This window comes from Callithrix jacchus, chromosome 5 (genome assembly GCF_049354715.1).
Source record: "Callithrix jacchus isolate 240 chromosome 5, calJac240_pri, whole genome shotgun sequence".
Classification (NCBI taxonomy): domain Eukaryota; kingdom Metazoa; phylum Chordata; class Mammalia; order Primates; family Cebidae; genus Callithrix; species Callithrix jacchus.
In genome coordinates this window covers 83,864,611-83,882,568 of record NC_133506.1, presented here as the reverse complement: position 1 = coordinate 83,882,568, position 17,958 = coordinate 83,864,611, and the positions used below count along the sequence as shown (strand labels likewise).

At 40.3% G+C, this 17,958-nt stretch overlaps 1 protein-coding gene across 4 annotated transcripts in view; it reads left to right on the top strand.

The window, feature by feature from the left end:
* Window positions 1–17,958, top strand: part of AKAP10 (A-kinase anchoring protein 10) — a 92,589-nt gene that overhangs the window by 34,756 nt on the left and 39,875 nt on the right. For 3 of the 4 annotated variants that reach the window (XM_002748063.5, XM_078373189.1, XM_008996761.5), the window contains 4 exons: window positions 4,673–4,771; window positions 11,834–11,918; window positions 12,728–12,851; window positions 13,862–13,998. In XM_002748063.5, coding sequence (XP_002748109.3) covers window positions 4,673–4,771; window positions 11,834–11,918; window positions 12,728–12,851; window positions 13,862–13,998 — 445 coding nt within the window. The remainder of the gene's footprint in view (window positions 1–4,672; window positions 4,772–11,833; window positions 11,919–12,727; window positions 12,852–13,861; window positions 13,999–17,958) is intronic. The other variant, XM_078373188.1, reaches the window with a different exon arrangement.

Genomic DNA, 17,958 nt, shown 5'->3' with positions numbered 1-17,958 from the left:
TGCTTTATAAATTTAGGTGCTCTGATGTTGGGTGCATATGTATTTTTACTTTTATATCTTCTTGGTGGATTGACTCTTTTATCATTTTATAACATCCTTCTTTGTTACTTTTTGAGTTTTGTTTGATGTATGTATGGCTGTGTTTTGATTACCATTTACATGGTTTTTTTTTTCATCCCTTTACTTTCACCTTGTGCGTATCCTTAAATCTAAAGGATTTAATCCCTTGGAGATAACATGTATGCATTTTTTTTATTTTGTTTTTTTGAGATGGAGTTTAGCTCTGTCGCCTGGGCTGGAGTGCAGTAGCATGATCTCTGTTCACTCCAGCATCCACCTTCTGAGTTCAAACAATTCTCAAGTGATTCTCATCCCTCAGCCTCCCAAGTTGCTGGGATTACAGGTGACTGCCAACATGCATGGCTAATTTTTGTGTTTTTAGTAGAAATGGTGTTTCACCATGTTGCCAGGCTGGTCTCGAACTCTTCACCTCTGCCTTGGCCTCCCAAAGTGCTGAGATTACAGGCATGAGCCACTGCGCCCAGCCAGAGAGAGCATATATTTGTATCTTGTTTTTATCCCTTCAGTCACTGTATTGTTTTTTCTTTTCTTTTCTTTTCTTTTTGGACACAGGATCTTGCTCTGGTTCACTGCCACCTGCTTTGACCACCCTGGGCTCAATCAGTCCTCCCACCTCAACCTCCTGAGTAACTGGGACTACAGGCACGAGCCACCACACTGGCTAATTTTTCTATTTTTGGTAGAGATGGGATTTTACCATGTTGCCCAGGCTGGTCTTAAACTCCTGGCCACTCGATCATCCTGCCTTGGCCTCCCAAAGAACTTAGGCATGAGCTACCATGCCTGGCCACTCTGTATCTTTTAATTCGGAAGTTTTATCCAATTACATTTAAAGTAATTATTTATAGGGTAAGATTCATTGCCATTTTAATTGTTTTCTCTTATAGCTCTTTTTTCTCTTTTTCTCTCTTGTTATCTCCCTTTGTGTTTCATTAACTTTTTAGTAGTGATACGCTTTGATTTCTTTTTCTTTTTATGCGTCTTCTATAGATATATATTTTTTTGTGGTTGCTATGGGGTTTACATAAAACATAATAATCAGTAGTCGAAAATATACATTTTCTTTTCTACAGAAATGGGGATAATAATATATTCCACTAACTCAGGAGTTCTTGAAATGTGGTTCCCAGAGACTATTTGAAGAGCATCTGTGAGGTCAGAACTGTTCTCATCATGATTCTAAGGGGGTCTTTTTTTTCACTGTGTTGACACTTGGAACAATGGTACAAAAGCAATGAGAAAAGCTTGCTGGCATTGGATCAAATTATATTTACAGTCACTGTATTCTTTGCTGCCACATATTCCTAGTAAAAATAAATGCCAGTTTTGCTTACGAATGTCCTTGGAGCAATAGATAATTATTTAATATAAACTTTTTAATATGGTTTTAAATGTGCGTGATGACATAGTAATTATACATAAAGCACTTCTGCATACTGCAGTAAAATAGTTGTCCCAAAGATGAGCCTGGGTACAATGGATTGTGTTTATTAGTTCAAGTAACTCCTTTTTTGGTGGAATACCTTTTTGTTGGTTTTTTTTTCCTTTCTTTTTTTTTTTTTTTTTTGAGACAGTCTTGCTCTGCCACCAGGCTAGAGTATAGTGGCGCCATATTGGCTCACTGCAACTTCCACCTTCCTGGTTCAAGCGAATCTCCTGCCTTAGCCTCCTGAGTAGCTGGGATTACAGGCGCACACCATCACGCCTGGCTAATTTTTGTATTTTTAGTAGAGATGGGGTTTCACCATGTTGGTCAGGCTGGTCTTGAACTCCTGACCTCGTGATCCACCCATCTTGGCCTCCCAAAGTGCTGGGATTACGGGCATTAGTCACTGTGCCCGGCCTGGAATACCATTTTTACTCAAAAGAATGATGATCAACAAACCATGGTTGTTCAGAGTTGGGTATTTGGCAGACATTTGTTTGAAAATGAATTAAGTGAGCTTGTCACTTCAAGGAAAACGGCCGACAGTATTTGTTGCCAAATGATAAAATTCACTGCAACCACAGCCTCCCAGGTTCAAGTGATCCTCCCACCTCAGCCTTCCAGTTAGGTGGGATTACAAGCATGTCCCACTGTGCCCGGCTAATTTTTGTATTTTTAATAGAGACAGGGTTTTACCATGCTGGCCAGGCTTGTCTTGAATAAATAATTTTTGAGCTCTTACTGTTACATTACTATGTAAATTCTTGAAGTTGAGACTTTGGAGAAGAGACAGAATATACATAAATAGTTGTTATTAAGGAGCTTTTTAGTTTATAAGAGGAATGGGAGGAGAGAATTCACATATAAGGTGACTTCAAAATGTTTGTAAAAGATGGAATTAAAAGAAAAATTTAAAACATACATTTTATTTCCCAATGTAAGTAAGCTCTATCAAGTTCAAGGTACTTTTTTTTTTTTTTTTTTTTTTTTTTGAGATGGAGTCTTGCTCTGTCGCCCAGGCTGGAGTGCAGTGGTGTGATCTCGACTCACTGCAACCTCTGCCTCCTGAATCCAAGGAATTCTCCTGCCTCAGCCTCCTGAGTAGCTGGGACTACAGGCACGTGCTACCTTGCCCGGCTAATTTTTTGTATTTTTAGTAAAGACAGGATTTCTCTGTGTTAGCCAGGATGGTCTCAATTTCCTGACCTCGCGATCCACCCTCCTTGGTCTCCCAGAATGCTGAAACTACAGGCATAAGCCACCACCCCCAGCCTCAAGATACTTTAAAAAGCAATGATACTAACCATTTATCTCTAATAGCCTGAGGCTCCTGGGAATTTAACCATGTTAGCGTAGTTTGTTTGTTTGTTTGTTTGTTTTTTTTGAGACAGAGTCTCTCTGTGGCCAGATTGGAGTGCAGTGGCGTGATCTCAGCTCAGTGCAATATCCGACTCCCTAGTTTAAGCAATTCTTCTGCCTCAGCTTCCCGAACAGCTAATTTTTGTATTTTTAGTAGAGATGGGGTTTTACCATGTTGGCCAGGATGGTCTTGAACACCTGACCTCATGAATGCAGTCTTTTACATTATTAGCTGAAGAAAAATGGGTGCACTATAAAGATATTTTTTAGGGGGAGACTGAGTCTCTGTTTGCCAGGCTGGAGTGCAGTGGCACAAGCTTGGCTCACTGCAACATCCAGCTCCTGGGTTCGAGTGATTCTCCTACCTCAGCCTCCCCAGCAGCTGGGATTACAGGTGCCTGCCACCACACCTGGCTGATTTTTATATTTTTAGTAGAGATGTGGTTCTGCCATGTTGGCCAGGCTGGTCTTGAACTCGTGACCTCATGTAATCTGCCTGCCTCAGCCTCCGAAAGTGCTGGGATTACAGCATAAGCCACCATACCCAGCCAGAGATTTTTTTTCTTTTTTTGAAGGCTAACAGTGCAGTGGCTAAAGATTTTTTAAGATTAGGAAACAAAAAAGAGGTCAGAAGACAAATCAGAACTATAAAGCCTAATGATTTCCCATTGAAACTGTCGCAAAATTTTGTTCGGTGAGCAGAATGAGCAGGAGCTTTGCTGTGATGGAGGAGGATTCTCTGAAGCTTTTCCGGGTTTTCTAAAGCTTTGGCTGCCTTTCTCAAAACACTCTCATAACAAGCATATTTTATCATTCTTTGGCCCTCCAGAAAGTCAACAGGCAAAATACCTTGAGCATCCTAAAAATCTGTTGCCATGACATTGTTCTTGACAAGTCTACTTTTGCTTTGATAACTGGACCTCTTCCACCTCTTGGTAGCCATTGCTTTGGTTGTGCTTTGTCTTCGGGATTGTGTGGTAGAGCTGTGTTTCATTTCCTGTTACAATTCTTCAAAGAGATGCTTCAGGATCTTGATCCCACTTGTTTAAAATTTCCATTGAAAGCTCTGCTCTTATCTGTAGCTGATCTGGATGCAATGGTTTTGGCACCCATCCAGTGGAAATTTGCTCAACTTTAAATTTTTCAGTCAGAATTGTGTAAACTGAACCAGTAGAGATGTCTGTGGTGGTGTCTATTTCTGCTCTTAATTGTTGATCCACTTCAAATAGGACACAAACAAGATCCATTTCTTTAGTCATAAATTGATGTGGATGGTGTGCTGCTGCTGACTTCATATGTCTCATCCCTCTTAAAACATGATGTTTGTTTGTAAACTGCTTATTTCTTTGGGTCTTTATCCCCATAAACTTTTGGTAAGGCATCAATAATTTTATCATTCATTCACCCAAGCTTCACCATAAATTTGATGTTTATTCTTACTTCAATTTTAGCAGACTTCATATTGCTCCATTAAGGGCTCTCTTCAAACTAATGTTTTCTACTTCTTAGTGCCCCAAAGTAGATCCTGTTCAGATATATTATAACAGGTTAAAATGAGTTTATTTTGATGTAAAAGTACTTTGAAATTCATGCATAGTTTTTTGACAATATTCATTTTCCATAGCTTTGAACACCCCCTATAACTCTCTTCTTCCACAAACCAAACAATGAAAAAGCACATTTGTGATGGAAGCTCATTTTGCAATAGGAATTCACAGTGATCTAAGCCCTGCTATTCATGAATATAGTTCATGACTGGCATCTAAGTTGCTTTTTGATTTTTGAAATTCTCTTCTTCCCTTGCAGGTATAGAACAAGATGCAGTGAATACTTTTACCAAATATATATCTCCAGATGCTGCTAAACCAATACCAATTACAGAAGCAATGAGAAATGACATCATAGGTAAGCAGTGCTTGAAGCTATGGCAAAAACAACAAAACAGCAAAAAATTCACAAAACTGACCATTTTGGTTATTGACTAAGATAATTTTTTCTTAACATGGAATTTAATAGTTCCCTTCCAAATTTGTTTTCTGAGTATTTTTTATATCGGATTATCACTCACTTTAAAAGTTTCTCTGCTGCAGTTGGTGCCAGGGTCTTCGCCTGGGCTGGGTGGGCTGCAGTGTAGTGGGTGTTCTAGCCTGGCCACCAGTGAAGAGCTGGCCCGGCAGGTGGCTATGTGCGCCAAGTGGACGGGACGGAAACTTTGGGGTTGGAAGCCCAGGAGGCTAAAGGACAGTCCCAAAGTCTCCAGGCATCAGGGCTGCAACCCAAGAGTCTTCATGGCAGGTGGGCGACTGGATGGCCAGACAGGTGTCTTGATGCTGGCCTCTCCATCCCACTCCTCAGTGGCCTGCCCTCCCTGGGACACTCGAGATGTCCACCTGCATTAACCGGAGCCATCACGTGGCCTGTGACCCACCATTTTTTGCCAGTAGATTGTGAGACGCACAGCATCATTTGGCATAGCTGGAGGTACAAGGAGGAGGCCAGCCTCATGTCCACTCCCAGTTTCATGTAACTTGATTCTTCTTAATAAAGGCAATTTGCTAAAAAAAACTCTCTTACATGTTGGATTCAAATTCTTAGACTTTGACCTGAATAGCAATGACAGCAAGAACAATAAATAGCACACATTTATTGAACACTCATTGTGTCCCAGACAGTATTCCAAGCACTTTCTGTGGATAAACTCATTTTAACTTCTAAAGAACTTTGTGGGGTACATACAGTTATTATTCTATAGATGAAAAAAATGTAAGTACAGGGAAGTTAAGTACTTTGTCCAAAGGAACAGCTCATATATGGCAGAGTCAGGATTTGAAACTAGATCCTCACATACCTTAACTGCTGTGTTGTTGGCAGTGTTTTCATACTGTAGGTAGGGACCAGCCTTCTCTTATGCCCTCAGCCACTGCCAAAAAAAAAATTAGAACAAATCAAAGTGTCTCAGAGTAGTAAAGACAAATATTTCAGAACAATGTTTCCATTATATATACATGTATGCATGTATCAACAAATACATTTCTGTATAGGTTATAGTAAAATAGTTTGAAAGCTTTTACTGTGTTTTATCAGGAAGACCTTAGGTGAACTTATATTCACAGATAAAATTAATAAATACTACATTCTCAATACATAAATGCATTTATTGAATATATATTATTTATTGAATATTCAGTAAATAAATGTGTTTATTGAATATTTATTCAATAAATATTACATTCTCATAAGTCCTATGATTTTGTATTTTTATTCTTCAGAAAAATTAGTACTTGTGATTTATTAAATAAAACATGTTCTTGCACCTGTAGCAGATCTGTCCCGATGTGGGGCTTCTTCAGTCCTTACTGTGGGTACTTTGCACTCACTCATTGCTGGAGACAGCAAGAGCCCTGGTAGTCTCAGCTGTGGTTCTTAAATTGGCCCATTATACCTTCCAGTTAGTTATTCTGGGGTCTATCTCATGTTGTCTCCATTTTCCTTTTCTTTCTTTCAGACAGATACCTGTAACAGTTATAACATAGGTTCTGTGGCTGGTGGTGACTTATACCTATCTGCTTGTATTTTAGAGATACTGTTTCACTGAGTATTGCTGACGGATATCATCATGAGATTGGGGTTTTCTATTGTTGGTCTATTTTTATGTGGGAATTTGCTGCTGTCATCCTCCCTAGACCAGCTTTTCCTAGTAATACAACTAAGGATGTTCTGACTCATTAGACTTTGCCATTTGAGAAATTGGTTGGCTAGTGATTTTGTTGAGGGGAGTCTGTACCAGTTAATAACCTGACTGATGTGGGGATGAAAAGGAAGGAGTTTCGAGTCAAATAAAACACTTAAAAATGAAACCACACTGCAGTCTCTTTACTTAAACTTAAATTAATGATGTAATCCCATGAAGGATAAGTCTTTTGTTCTTTTTTTTTCTTCATTTTTTTCCTACATGAGCAAGGATTTCAGGAATCAAAGGAAGTCTTTTGAAGGATCAAATTGATACCATTTTTAATCAAGGGATTTGATGAAACCTCTATCCCAGTGTCTATCAGTATATATTTTAGAATGTTAATTACTTATATGGCTTTAGGCACATCATTTTTCCTCCTTGAGCCTCATTCTTAATCCTGTCCAAATTATTTCTTGTCTCTTACAGTTGGACTATTTTAAAATTGCTGTACTTCAAGTGAGTTTGTTCAAAGGAGCCTTCACTTTAGCTCTTATTGTGTTCCAACTTGCATAGTCTTTTTTTTTCCCCCCATTATGTATGTATGTATGTATTTATTTATTTTTAAAGACGGGGTTTCACCATGTTGGCCAGGCTGGGCTTGAACTCCCGACCTCAGGTCATCCGCCTGCCTTGGCCTCCAAAGTGCTTGGATTACAGGCGTGAGCCACCACACCTGGCCAGTAGTCTTGTTTTAAATGTTACCCTTAGGCCAGGCACGGTGGCTCTCACTTGTGATCCCAGCACTTTGGGAGGCCGAGGCGGATGGATCCTGAGGTGATGAGATTGAGACCATCCTGGCCAACATAGTGAAATCCCGTCTCTACTAAAATATAAAAATTAGCTGGGCGTGGTGGTGAGCATCTGTAGTCCCACCTACTCTGGAGGCTGAGGCAAGGAGAACTGCTTGAACCGAGGAGGCAGAGGTTACAGTGAGCTGACAGTGAGCTGAGATCATGCCACTGCACTCCACCTGGTGACAGAGTCTATCTCAAAAAAAAAAAAAGTTACCCTTAGGTTTTTGGCATTGCTATGTAATTACTGTCTTTATGTGAGGATTTAGAGTGATCCAAAATCTGTACTTTGATTACCTCCTTCATCGTTCACAAATCTTTAAAGTAGTAGAATTTTAAAACACTTTGAAGGTACAGCTGACAGAATTTGCTAATGGTTTGGAAGTAAGTGGTATGAGGGGGAAAAGGGAATAAAGCATGACTCTCAGTTTTGTTTTTTTTCTTTTTGAGACAGAGTCTCTCTCTGTCACCCAGGTTGGAGTGCATTGGTGCCATCTTGACTCACTGCAACCTCTGCCTCCTAGGTCCAAGCGATTCCTGTGCCTCAGCCTCCCAAGTAGCTGGGACTATAGGCGTGTACCACCATGCCCAGCTAATTTTTTTTGTGTGTATTTTAGTAGAAATAGGGTTTTACCGTGTTGGCCAGGCTGGTCTCTTGATCTCCTGACCTCGTGATCCACCTGCCTCAGCCTCCCAAAGTGTTGGGATTACAGGCATGAGCCATGACACCTGGCTATATGACCCCATTTTTAAAAACACTGAATACCTGGAATTATGGGGTTATCATTTATAAGATGAGAAAGACTGGGGGGGTAATGGCTTATGAGGAAAATCAGGAGTTTGATTTAGATATCCCAATGGTGAATGTCAAGTAGGCAATTGGACACCTACATTAGGATTTTATGACGGAGGTCCGGGTTGGAGACACATATTTGGAAGTCATTAGCATATAGATGGATTTAGAGCTGGAAACATTATCTAGCTGCAAGGCTAGATAACATTACCATAGGAGTGAGTGTCAGAGGGAGAATGAGGTCTAAGGACTGAGTCCTGGGGCGTGCCTTAACGTTCCGGCAGATGAGGAAGAACTAGCAAAGGAGACTTAGGCCCTCTTACGACAATGGTGTATCAAGAAGTAGTTTTCTTCAGGACACCAGGTAAGAAAAATGTTTCTGGGAGGAAATGACCGCTGAGGTAAGTAAGAGGAACACTAGGAATTGAATGGATTCGGCAACCCATTGTGCACTGGTTATCTTAATTATAGTGGGCCATTATATACAAAACTGAATTGGAGGAGTCTTAATAGGATAGTAGTAAGAATAGGAGGAGCAGAACCAGCAAGTATTGACGACTCTTATGAGGCATGTTGCTCCAAAGATGAGCTGGAAGGCGATGTTAATCACAGCGGCCCAGGCACAGTGGTGCACACCTATAATCCCAGCACTTTGGCAGGCCAGGCATGTGGATCACTTGAGCCCAGGAGTTTGATACCAGCCTGAGCAACATGGTGAAACCCCATCTCTAACAAAAATAATAATAATAATAATACAAAAATTTGCCAGGCATGGTGGAGCCCACCTATTGTCTCAGCTATTAGGAAGGATGAGGTGGTAGAATCGCTTGAGTCCCAGGAGGTCGAGGCTGCAGTGAACCAAGGTCATGCCACTGCAAAGCCTGTGTGGCAGAGCCAGATCCTGTCTCCAAAAAAAAGGGACAATGGTTCTTAATTTTGTTTTTAAGATGAGTTGTGTGATAAGCACATAAGGTATGTTACAGCATGCAAGCAGGTATACATGTACTGCATGCAGTCCACACAGCTGATAGGAATGAGGCAGTAGTGATGAAGTTGATGCAGGAGAGGGGACAGTTGTTAGAGAAGTCTTGAGGCAAAAGAGAATGAATTCAAGTGCTCAGGTAGAAAATTGCTTAAATGGGGGCAAGGACAGTTTATCTAGAGTCCTAGGAAAGAATGCAGAACATGGGTGGAGACGCAGGTGAGTGGGAAGATGTGGGAGATGATGGAAATACTTTTCTGATGCTTCTGTTTTCTCACTGAAGCAGGAAGCAAAGTCCTCAGCAATAGAATAGGAGAAGAGGTGTTGGACATTTGATAAAGGAGATGTACTGTAGAAAAAATTAAAAAAAAACCTTAGTTTCTTTTTCTGAGCTCTCACAAAACGTAACCCTTCTGTGACCCTAGTTGTCTGGGGTTTTTTCCCCATCACCTACCAATTCTGCAGATGATTCTTCAGTGAACACCAATTGGGTGTCCTCTAAGTCAATTCAGTTCTCACACTGTCTACTGAAGATAGCATTAGATCCCACAGGTTGAGGACTCTGTCCCACATTGCTCCCTCTTCAGATGCCAGTCTCGAGCACAAGTTGTGGCCTGTGCTTCTGACTGACCTGTAAAGTGGGGTTCCCACAGTCCCTTCCTTGGGTTCAATAAATTTGCTATAGTACCTGTCAGAACTCAGAAAAATGCTTTACTTAAATTTACCCATTTATTATAAAGGATATTACAAAAGATACAGATTGAACAGGCAGATGGAAGAGATGCATGGGCAAGGTATGGGAAGGGGCAGAGTGTCCATGCCCTCTCCAGATCATGACACCCTCCAGAAACCTCTGCAGATTTAGCTATTCAGAAGACCCCTCCCCATTCTGTCTTTGGGTTTTTTCTGGAGACTTCATTATGTAGGCATGATTGATAATTGAACTGAAAGTCCCAACCCTGTAATTTGCCTTGGTCTTTGTGATTAGCCCTCATCCTAAAGCTCTTTAGAGGCCACCTGCCACAAGTTATATCATTAGCATACAAAAGAATCCGCAGATTCCATGAATTTTAGGAGCTATATGCTAAGAAACTAGCTAAAGGCTCAGGCCTGTAATCCCAGCACTTTGGGAGGCTGAGGTAGGAGGATCATTTGAGGCCATGATATCAAAACCAGCCTGGTCAACATAATGAGACCCCCTTTACAAAATAATTTAAAAATTGGCCAGGTGTGGTAGCACTTGTCTGTAGTCCAGCCACCCAGAAGGCTGAGGATCACCCGTGAGTTCAAGGTAGCAGTGAGCCATGATCATGCCACAGACTCCAGCTTGGGCAACAGAGTGAGACCCTGTCTCAAAAGGAAAGGAAAAAAATACGTAAAAATAAAATACATATTTTGCAATATCACAGGTTTTGTATTGTCTAAGAAAGTGAGTGTAAACAGACCAGGAAACTAGTATGATCCCTGGGTTTCATGAAGGCCCCACTGAGTCTTGAACACAGAGTGAGACTAAGCATCGTAGTATGTGGTTTTTCCAGCCATGTTTAACCACTAGCTAAACAGCTTATTGATGTACTGCAGTTTATTTAGTCAGTTCCTTATTTTAGCACATTTCATGTTTTAAAATTTCCACCAGTAACATTTTGATAAACTTTTTTACAGATAACTTCACAAATCCGTAACTTTTTAAGTTACAATTCTAGAAATAGAATTACTTGTTGAAAGAGTGTGTTCATTTTTTTGTTTGTTTATTTGTTTGTTTGTTTTGAGACAGAGTCTCGCTCTGTTTCCCAGGCTGGAAAGCAGTGGCACAAACTCGGCTCATTGCAACCTCCACCTCCTGGGTTCAAGTGATTCTCCTGCCTCAGCCTCCCAAGTAGCTGGGATTACAGGTGCCTGCCACCACACCCAGCTAATTTTTTGTATTTTTAGTAGAGACAGGGTTTCACCATGTTGGCTAGGCTGATCTCAAACTCCTGACCTCGTGAACCACCATTCTCAGCCTCCCAAAGCACTGGGATTACAGGGGTGAGCCACTGCACCTGGCCTAGGTATGTTCATTTTTAAACCTATGCTAGAAACTGCCAAATTGCCCTCAGAAAAAGGTGTTTATAGCCCCACTAACACTAGTGTCAGTTTTCCTGTGCCCTTGCTCAAGTATGCATATTGTTAAAAGCAGTGTATCAATTTACTAGATAAAAGGTGTAGTGCCTCCTTATTCTGATCATTTTATTTGATTACTAGGAATGTGATATCTTTTCACGTTGGTCATTTTATGTTTGTTCCTTTGTGGATTGTCTGTCATGTCCTCTGATCATTTTTCTTTTGGGACATTTCTTACTAGTTTGTGAGAGCTCTTGATGTTTTAATCATAGTAATCTTTTAGCTGTGATGCATGCTACAAATCTTTTTTCTGTTTGCCTTTATATTTTGTTTTTGGAGTGTTTCAGTGTATAGGAATTAAATTGCATTAAATGTTTTGATTTCTACTTTTGCATATGAACTTCAAAAGACTTTCTACTTCAAGATCAAGTGTTGCCTGTATTTTCTTTTAGTTCTATTTAAAACCTTTAGTTTATATACCTTTGTTGTTAACTTCCAGTTTGACTCACAAATGTATATAGTTTGAATTTAGTGGAAATTTAATTATTTATTACTTCTTTTACAGCAAAGATTTGTGGAGAAGATGGACAGGTAGATCCCAACTGTTTCGTTTTGGCACAGTCCATAGTCTTTAGTGCAATGGAACAAGAGTAAGTTAGTTTGTATTTTCACATTATGTATCCTAGGGAATTTGGGTCCATTGTTAGGAATGGGCTTCACTCAGCTTAAAAACAAAGTATTTTTGAGGATTAAAGTATTTTGAATATTTACAAGATCATATCAAGCATACTCTATCTTGGTTAATAGTTTCTTTTAAATATAAGTTATGTGAACTCTTAATTTTCATTTTCAGTGTTAATATTTCCTAAGTTAAAAGAATTTGTTTTTAGTTTTAAAATCATTTGGGGGGTGATTAAGCTTGTAGTGATTATGACTATTAGAATTGGTTTATTTATTTAAATAATACATGTCTTCAGATGACTCTCCTAATTTGTTAGTTCAGGCTTCAAGCTAAATGGATACCATATAACTAAATCCACATAGATTTGTTGAAATGCCTCCAGAGGTTTTTTAGATTTATTACTGCTGTGTGCTGTCAAAAAAAATCTGTGTATTCATTCTTTTACTTAACATTTATCAAAAGAGTGCTCTGTGTAAGACTTGGTTAGGTATAGTACCTGCCTTGAAGCTACAGCCTAATAAAAGACATAAGGCATGTTCTTTGGTTACTGTAATATGAAGTGGCGTGTGTTAAGTGTCAGGGGAGAACTACAAAGTCATAAAAAGGCGGCAGAGATTACGTACAGGTAAAGGAATCAGGAATGACACCATCGGGGAAGTGAGGTAGTGTTGACCTAGGCCTTTAAGATGCAATAGGGACAGTGTGGAAAGAGTATTTTTCCCACTTAAGTTCTTTCCTTGGTCGTTCCCTCAAATTTTCCCTTTTGTTTATGTGCAGGCACTTTAGTGAGTTTCTGCGAAGTCACCATTTCTGTAAATACCAGATTGAAGTGCTGACCAGTGGAACTGTTTACCTGGCTGACATTCTCTTCTGTGAGTCAGCCCTCTTTTATTTCTCTGAGGTAAAGTCTGCATTTCCTTTCACACTCTATTCGAGCATTCCAGCCTCTAACTATAAATGCTGGGGCCCTGAGACAAGTCATTTCCAAAAAGATTTATCATTGTTTCAAGCTGTTTCTAATGGCAAGAGTAATTGAATAATATATTAGAGAGAACATGAAAATTCAGTGTATTAAATAACTAATTTTGAAAAATCTAATTAAACTACCATATATAAGAGAATGCATGTTTTTAATTATTTGGAGCTATTTTTAAACAACAGACTTTGAAACTTGCTTCCAGTGCATAAATTGCAGACCAGACTTCAGAAGAGAAAAAGAAAAGTAGTAAATTTTTTCTTGCTCTCATCATTTTTACTTTAGCCTCTTGATAGGATTGCCCAGTGAAGAAGCATTTGCCACAGACAATGAGTATATTAATCTCTTTGAGGCATACACTTTCGTATAATGCTATTTGTTAGGCTTCAGCAAGTGAAATTATTTTGTTGGAAAGCAAATGATTATTAAGTAGAAAGAGGATTCTCAATTTCATGAGGCAGTAATTTAGACACTGGATTCTGCCTCTTTACAAGAATACGGGTACTCAGTTGATTTGTTTTTTCACTCCCTTTCTTTGCCATAAATTAAATCAGCAGTTTGTTTAGGTTAATATGTCCTCATGGAATGGCGAAAATGATCAGGTGCAAACATTTGGTTTGGTTAGTTTACTCTTTCTGTGTTTGCTGGTGAGGAACTACAAATTCAATTTAGTATAAGTTTTACTCTAGTTCACTAAAAGTTTGCATCCAGCTGTGTAGTGTTTGTTTCTTGTTAATTTTTTTCGTCTCTAAAATAATACTTTAAAACTTTTCAATCTCAAATGACTGTAACTTGCTGCTGGGTGTTAACTGAAGAAGTACATCTTTTTGTTTTTTGCTTATGACCTGTATTTTAATATTTGAGCTTCTGGATTAGAGATGGTGAGAGAAAGCTGGTTATAGTCTTATTTTCCCTTTTGTATTTTTACTTCCTAGTACATGGAAAAAGAGGATGCAGTGAATATCTTACAATTCTGGTTGGCAGCAGATAACTTCCAGTCTCAGCTTGCTGCCAAAAAGGGCCAATACGATGGACAGGAGGCACAGAATGATGCCATGATTTTATATGACAAGTGAGTTATATTGATAGATCCATGCAGATACTTACTGAGCATTTGATTTGTTCTGTGGAAATAAAGATGAATAAACTCAGTCTCTGCTGCCCAGGAGCTCACAGGAGGCAGCATAAAAGCTGCTTTTTCTATGGTGTTTGTAAAGCTTTGGGGGTTCTTAGAACAAAAGTTTCTGCTGGGAAAGGGAAGTTGTATGTGGGGTAAACAGGATGGCAATGGTGGTGTTCGGGGATTGTTTCCCAGAAGAGAGATTTTGTTTGGATCCTAAAGAATGAATTGAATTTTGTTACCCAGAGCAGGCAGGAAACAACATTCTAGGCAAAGGCACTGACACAAAAGCCGTGGAAACTTAGGAGAAGGTGGCACTTTCAAGAAACTTGAGTTTGAATAATCCAAGAGGTGACGAATAAATATGAGGATGCTGATACTAATTGGAATAGATTGTAAAGGACCTTGAATGCCTATTTGTGGGTATGTTATAGTTTCTGTACAAATTTGCTCAGTCGTGTTATTAAATTAATTAGTTTTTTATTTGTTTTCACTGAAAATGAAAGGATGAAAAAAATCTTAGAGTGACCAAAATTGAAAATATCTGGTCAGGCAAATGATGAGCTTGTAGACAGCTCTGTAATATATGGTATTCTTTTCATTTAACTTTTCTGACTCTGTAAAAGTCATTTGTGGGGCCAGGCGTGGTGGCTCTTGCCTGTAATCCCAGCACTTTGGGAGGCTGGGGTGTGCAGATCACCTGAGGTCAGAAGTTCAAGACCAGCCTGACCAACATGGAGAAACCTCATCTCTGAAAAATACAAAAGGTTAGCCAGGCATGGTGGTACATGGCTGTAATCTCAGCTACTCGGGAGACTGAGGCAGGAGAATTGCTTAAACCCAGGAGGTGGGGGTTGTGGTGAGCCAACATAGCGCCATTGCACTCCAGCCTGGGCAACAAGAGCGAAATTCCATCTAAAGAAAAAAAAGGAATTTGTGGTCAGGCATGGTGGCTCACGACTGTAATCCCAGCACTTTGAGAGATAGAGGCGGGTGGATCACTTTAGCCCAGGAATTCGAAACCAGCCTGGACAACATGGGAAAACCCCACCTCTACTAAAGATTAAAAAAAAATTAGCCAGGCGTGTTGGCATGCACCTGTTGTCCAAGCTACTTAGAGGCCTGAGGCAGGAGGATCACCTGAGCCTTGGAATGTCAAGTCTGCAGTGAGCCATGATTGCACCACTGTACTCCAGTCTGGGTGACAGAGTGTGATCCTGTCTCCAAAAAAAAAGTAATTTATCATTTGTATCCTTAAGCAAATGCTAAAGCGGTACCTTGTGGGTAGAGAAAAGTCCATAAATGTTAGGATTTAAAGAAAGCCAACAGCATCTAGGCCAGTGGTTCTTGAACATTGGTCTGCACGCCCTTGCTGGGCTGTCTGCATATGAATCACGTGGGAGCTTGTTAAAAGTAGGTTTTCAGTCTGGGCATGGTGGTTCACACCTGTAATCCCAGCACTTTGGGAGGCCAGGGTGGGCGGATCACTTGAAGTCAGAGGTTCGAGATCAGCCTGACCAACATATTGAATCTCGTCTCTACTAAAAACTACAAAAATTAGCTGGGCATTATGGCGGGCGCCTGTAATCCCAGCTACTAGGGGGGCTAAGGCAGGAGAATTGCTTGATCCTGGGAGGCAGAGGTTGCAGTGAGCCAAGATTGTGCCACTGCACTTGAGGCTGGGTGACAGAGGGAGACTGCATCTCAAAAAAAAAAAAAAAAGATTTCCACTTCTCCCCTCTCAGAGATTCTGATTCTGCAGATTTGATGTGTGACCAGGAATCTTTATTTTTAGAAGACATTCCAGATAATTCTGATAGGGCTTATCTGGTATGCCTTCTAAAAATCCCAGATTAGGGATGTAGTCTGATTTTCCCATTTTGCAAGTAAGGAAAATAAGGCCCAGAGAGATAACGATTTTCTCAAAGTCACGGGACAAGTTAGTGGCAGAACTTGGACTGGAATGCAGTTCTTAATCTTCTGTCCAGTGTTTATTCTGGTATAATATATTTGTGAAAGGAATTATGTAAGAAGCATTGTTATATAGATGTTGAAATAGGAAGAATTTACATTTAGAAATTTGGTCTAAAGTACCTAAAAATTCAAATCATGGAGGAGTATTTACCAGCTTACCCAGTACAACATAGGAGATTCATATTTTGTTACAAAATGCTGATTTAAAAAGAGAGTTTTCTCTTTTTCTTAATTGTATTTATTTATTTTTTGAGAGAGAGACTCGCTCTTTTGCCCATGCTGGAGCACAGTGGTGTGATTTGAGCTCACTGCAAGCTCCACTTCCTAGCCTCAATCAATTCTCCTGCCTTAGCTCCCCGAGTAGCTGGGATTACAAGTGCGAGCTACTGTGCCCAGCTAATATTTGTATTTTTAGTAGAGGCAGGGGTTTCACCACGTTGGCCAGGCTGGTCTTGAACTCCTGACATCAAATGATGGCCTGCCTTGGCCTCCCAAAGTGCTGGGGTTGCAGGCATGAGCCACCATTCCCACCCTGGGTAGTTGTCTTTACACTAGAACAGAAGAGTGGCACTAGTAAGATTCTAGCTGGAGCTCAGTAACCACACACAGTAGAGACTCTTTTCCCACTGGATCCCATTTTCACATGGGGAGGCATTTTTAAATGAAGATTTCTATATTCCATCCCACTGGCACTACTGTTTTGCCAAGTTCATTGTGCCAAATTTGACTTTACAAATCCCTTGTTGTTTTTGTTTTTGTTTTTTTCCAGACACGATCTCACTCTCTCACCCAGGCTAGAGTGCAATGGCACAATCTCAGTTCGCTGCAACCTCTGCCTCCCAGGCTCAAGTGATCCTCCCACCTCAGCCTCCCAAGTAGCTGGGGCTACAGTCCTGCACCATCATACCTGGCTAATTTTTATAGTTTTAATAGAGACATGGTTTCACCATGTTGGCCAGGCTGGTCTTAAACCCTTGACCTCAGGTCATCCACCAGCCTGGGCCTCCCAAAGTGCTGGGGTTACAGGCATGAACCATCATGAGCAGACTTTTTTTATTTTTTTGAGACGAAGTCTTGTTCAGTTACCCAGGCTGAAGTGCAGTGGCTTGATCTCCGCGCGCTGCAACTTCCTTCTCTCAGGTTCAAGCGATTCTTCTGCCTCAGCCTCCCAAGTAGGTGGGACTACAGATGTGTACCACCACACTTAGCTAATTTTTTGTAGTTTTTAGTAGAGATGGGGTTACACCATGTTGGCCAGGCTGGTTTTGAACTCCTGACCTCAGGTGATCTGCCCACCTCAGCCTCCCAAAATGCTGGGATTACAGGCATGAGCCACTGTGCCCTGCCTGTTTGTTTGTTTTTGTGTCATATATATGCATCATCATAATCATGCATCATCAACCTTTATATTTCTGTCAGGGTATAGGAGATAGAAGCCATTAGAGTGCTTGGAAGAGAGCTTTTTCCTCTCATTTAATGCTTTTTTTGGTATTCATTCATAATCAGCTTACCAAAACATTAGTTGCATTATATCCCATCAAGGTAGAACTCTTTGTGTTATCAATATTAGTTACTCCCTTTCCTTTCCACACCAAGTCATCAGTAAGTCCTGTTCTGTCCAAATATATCATATCCATCCAGCTCACCCTCAGTGCCATTTTGTTTTGAATTTGTACATGTTTACTGCTGATGCCTTGTAGTTATGATGATGTGTTCTTACTTTATTCTGTGCACACATCTTCTCAGCTTGCTTTTCAGGGGAAATGACCATGTCTTCCTTTCCTGTAAATTCATTTTTATCTATCAAGTCCTGAACAGAGAATAGGTGCCCATAAATAGATGTCTGTTTCTTTGCCTCATTTGTAGCCTGATCCTTATAGCCTTTAAACAACAGTAGAGTTCACTGTCAAGAACTAAGGATGGTTGGCAGGCAGATAG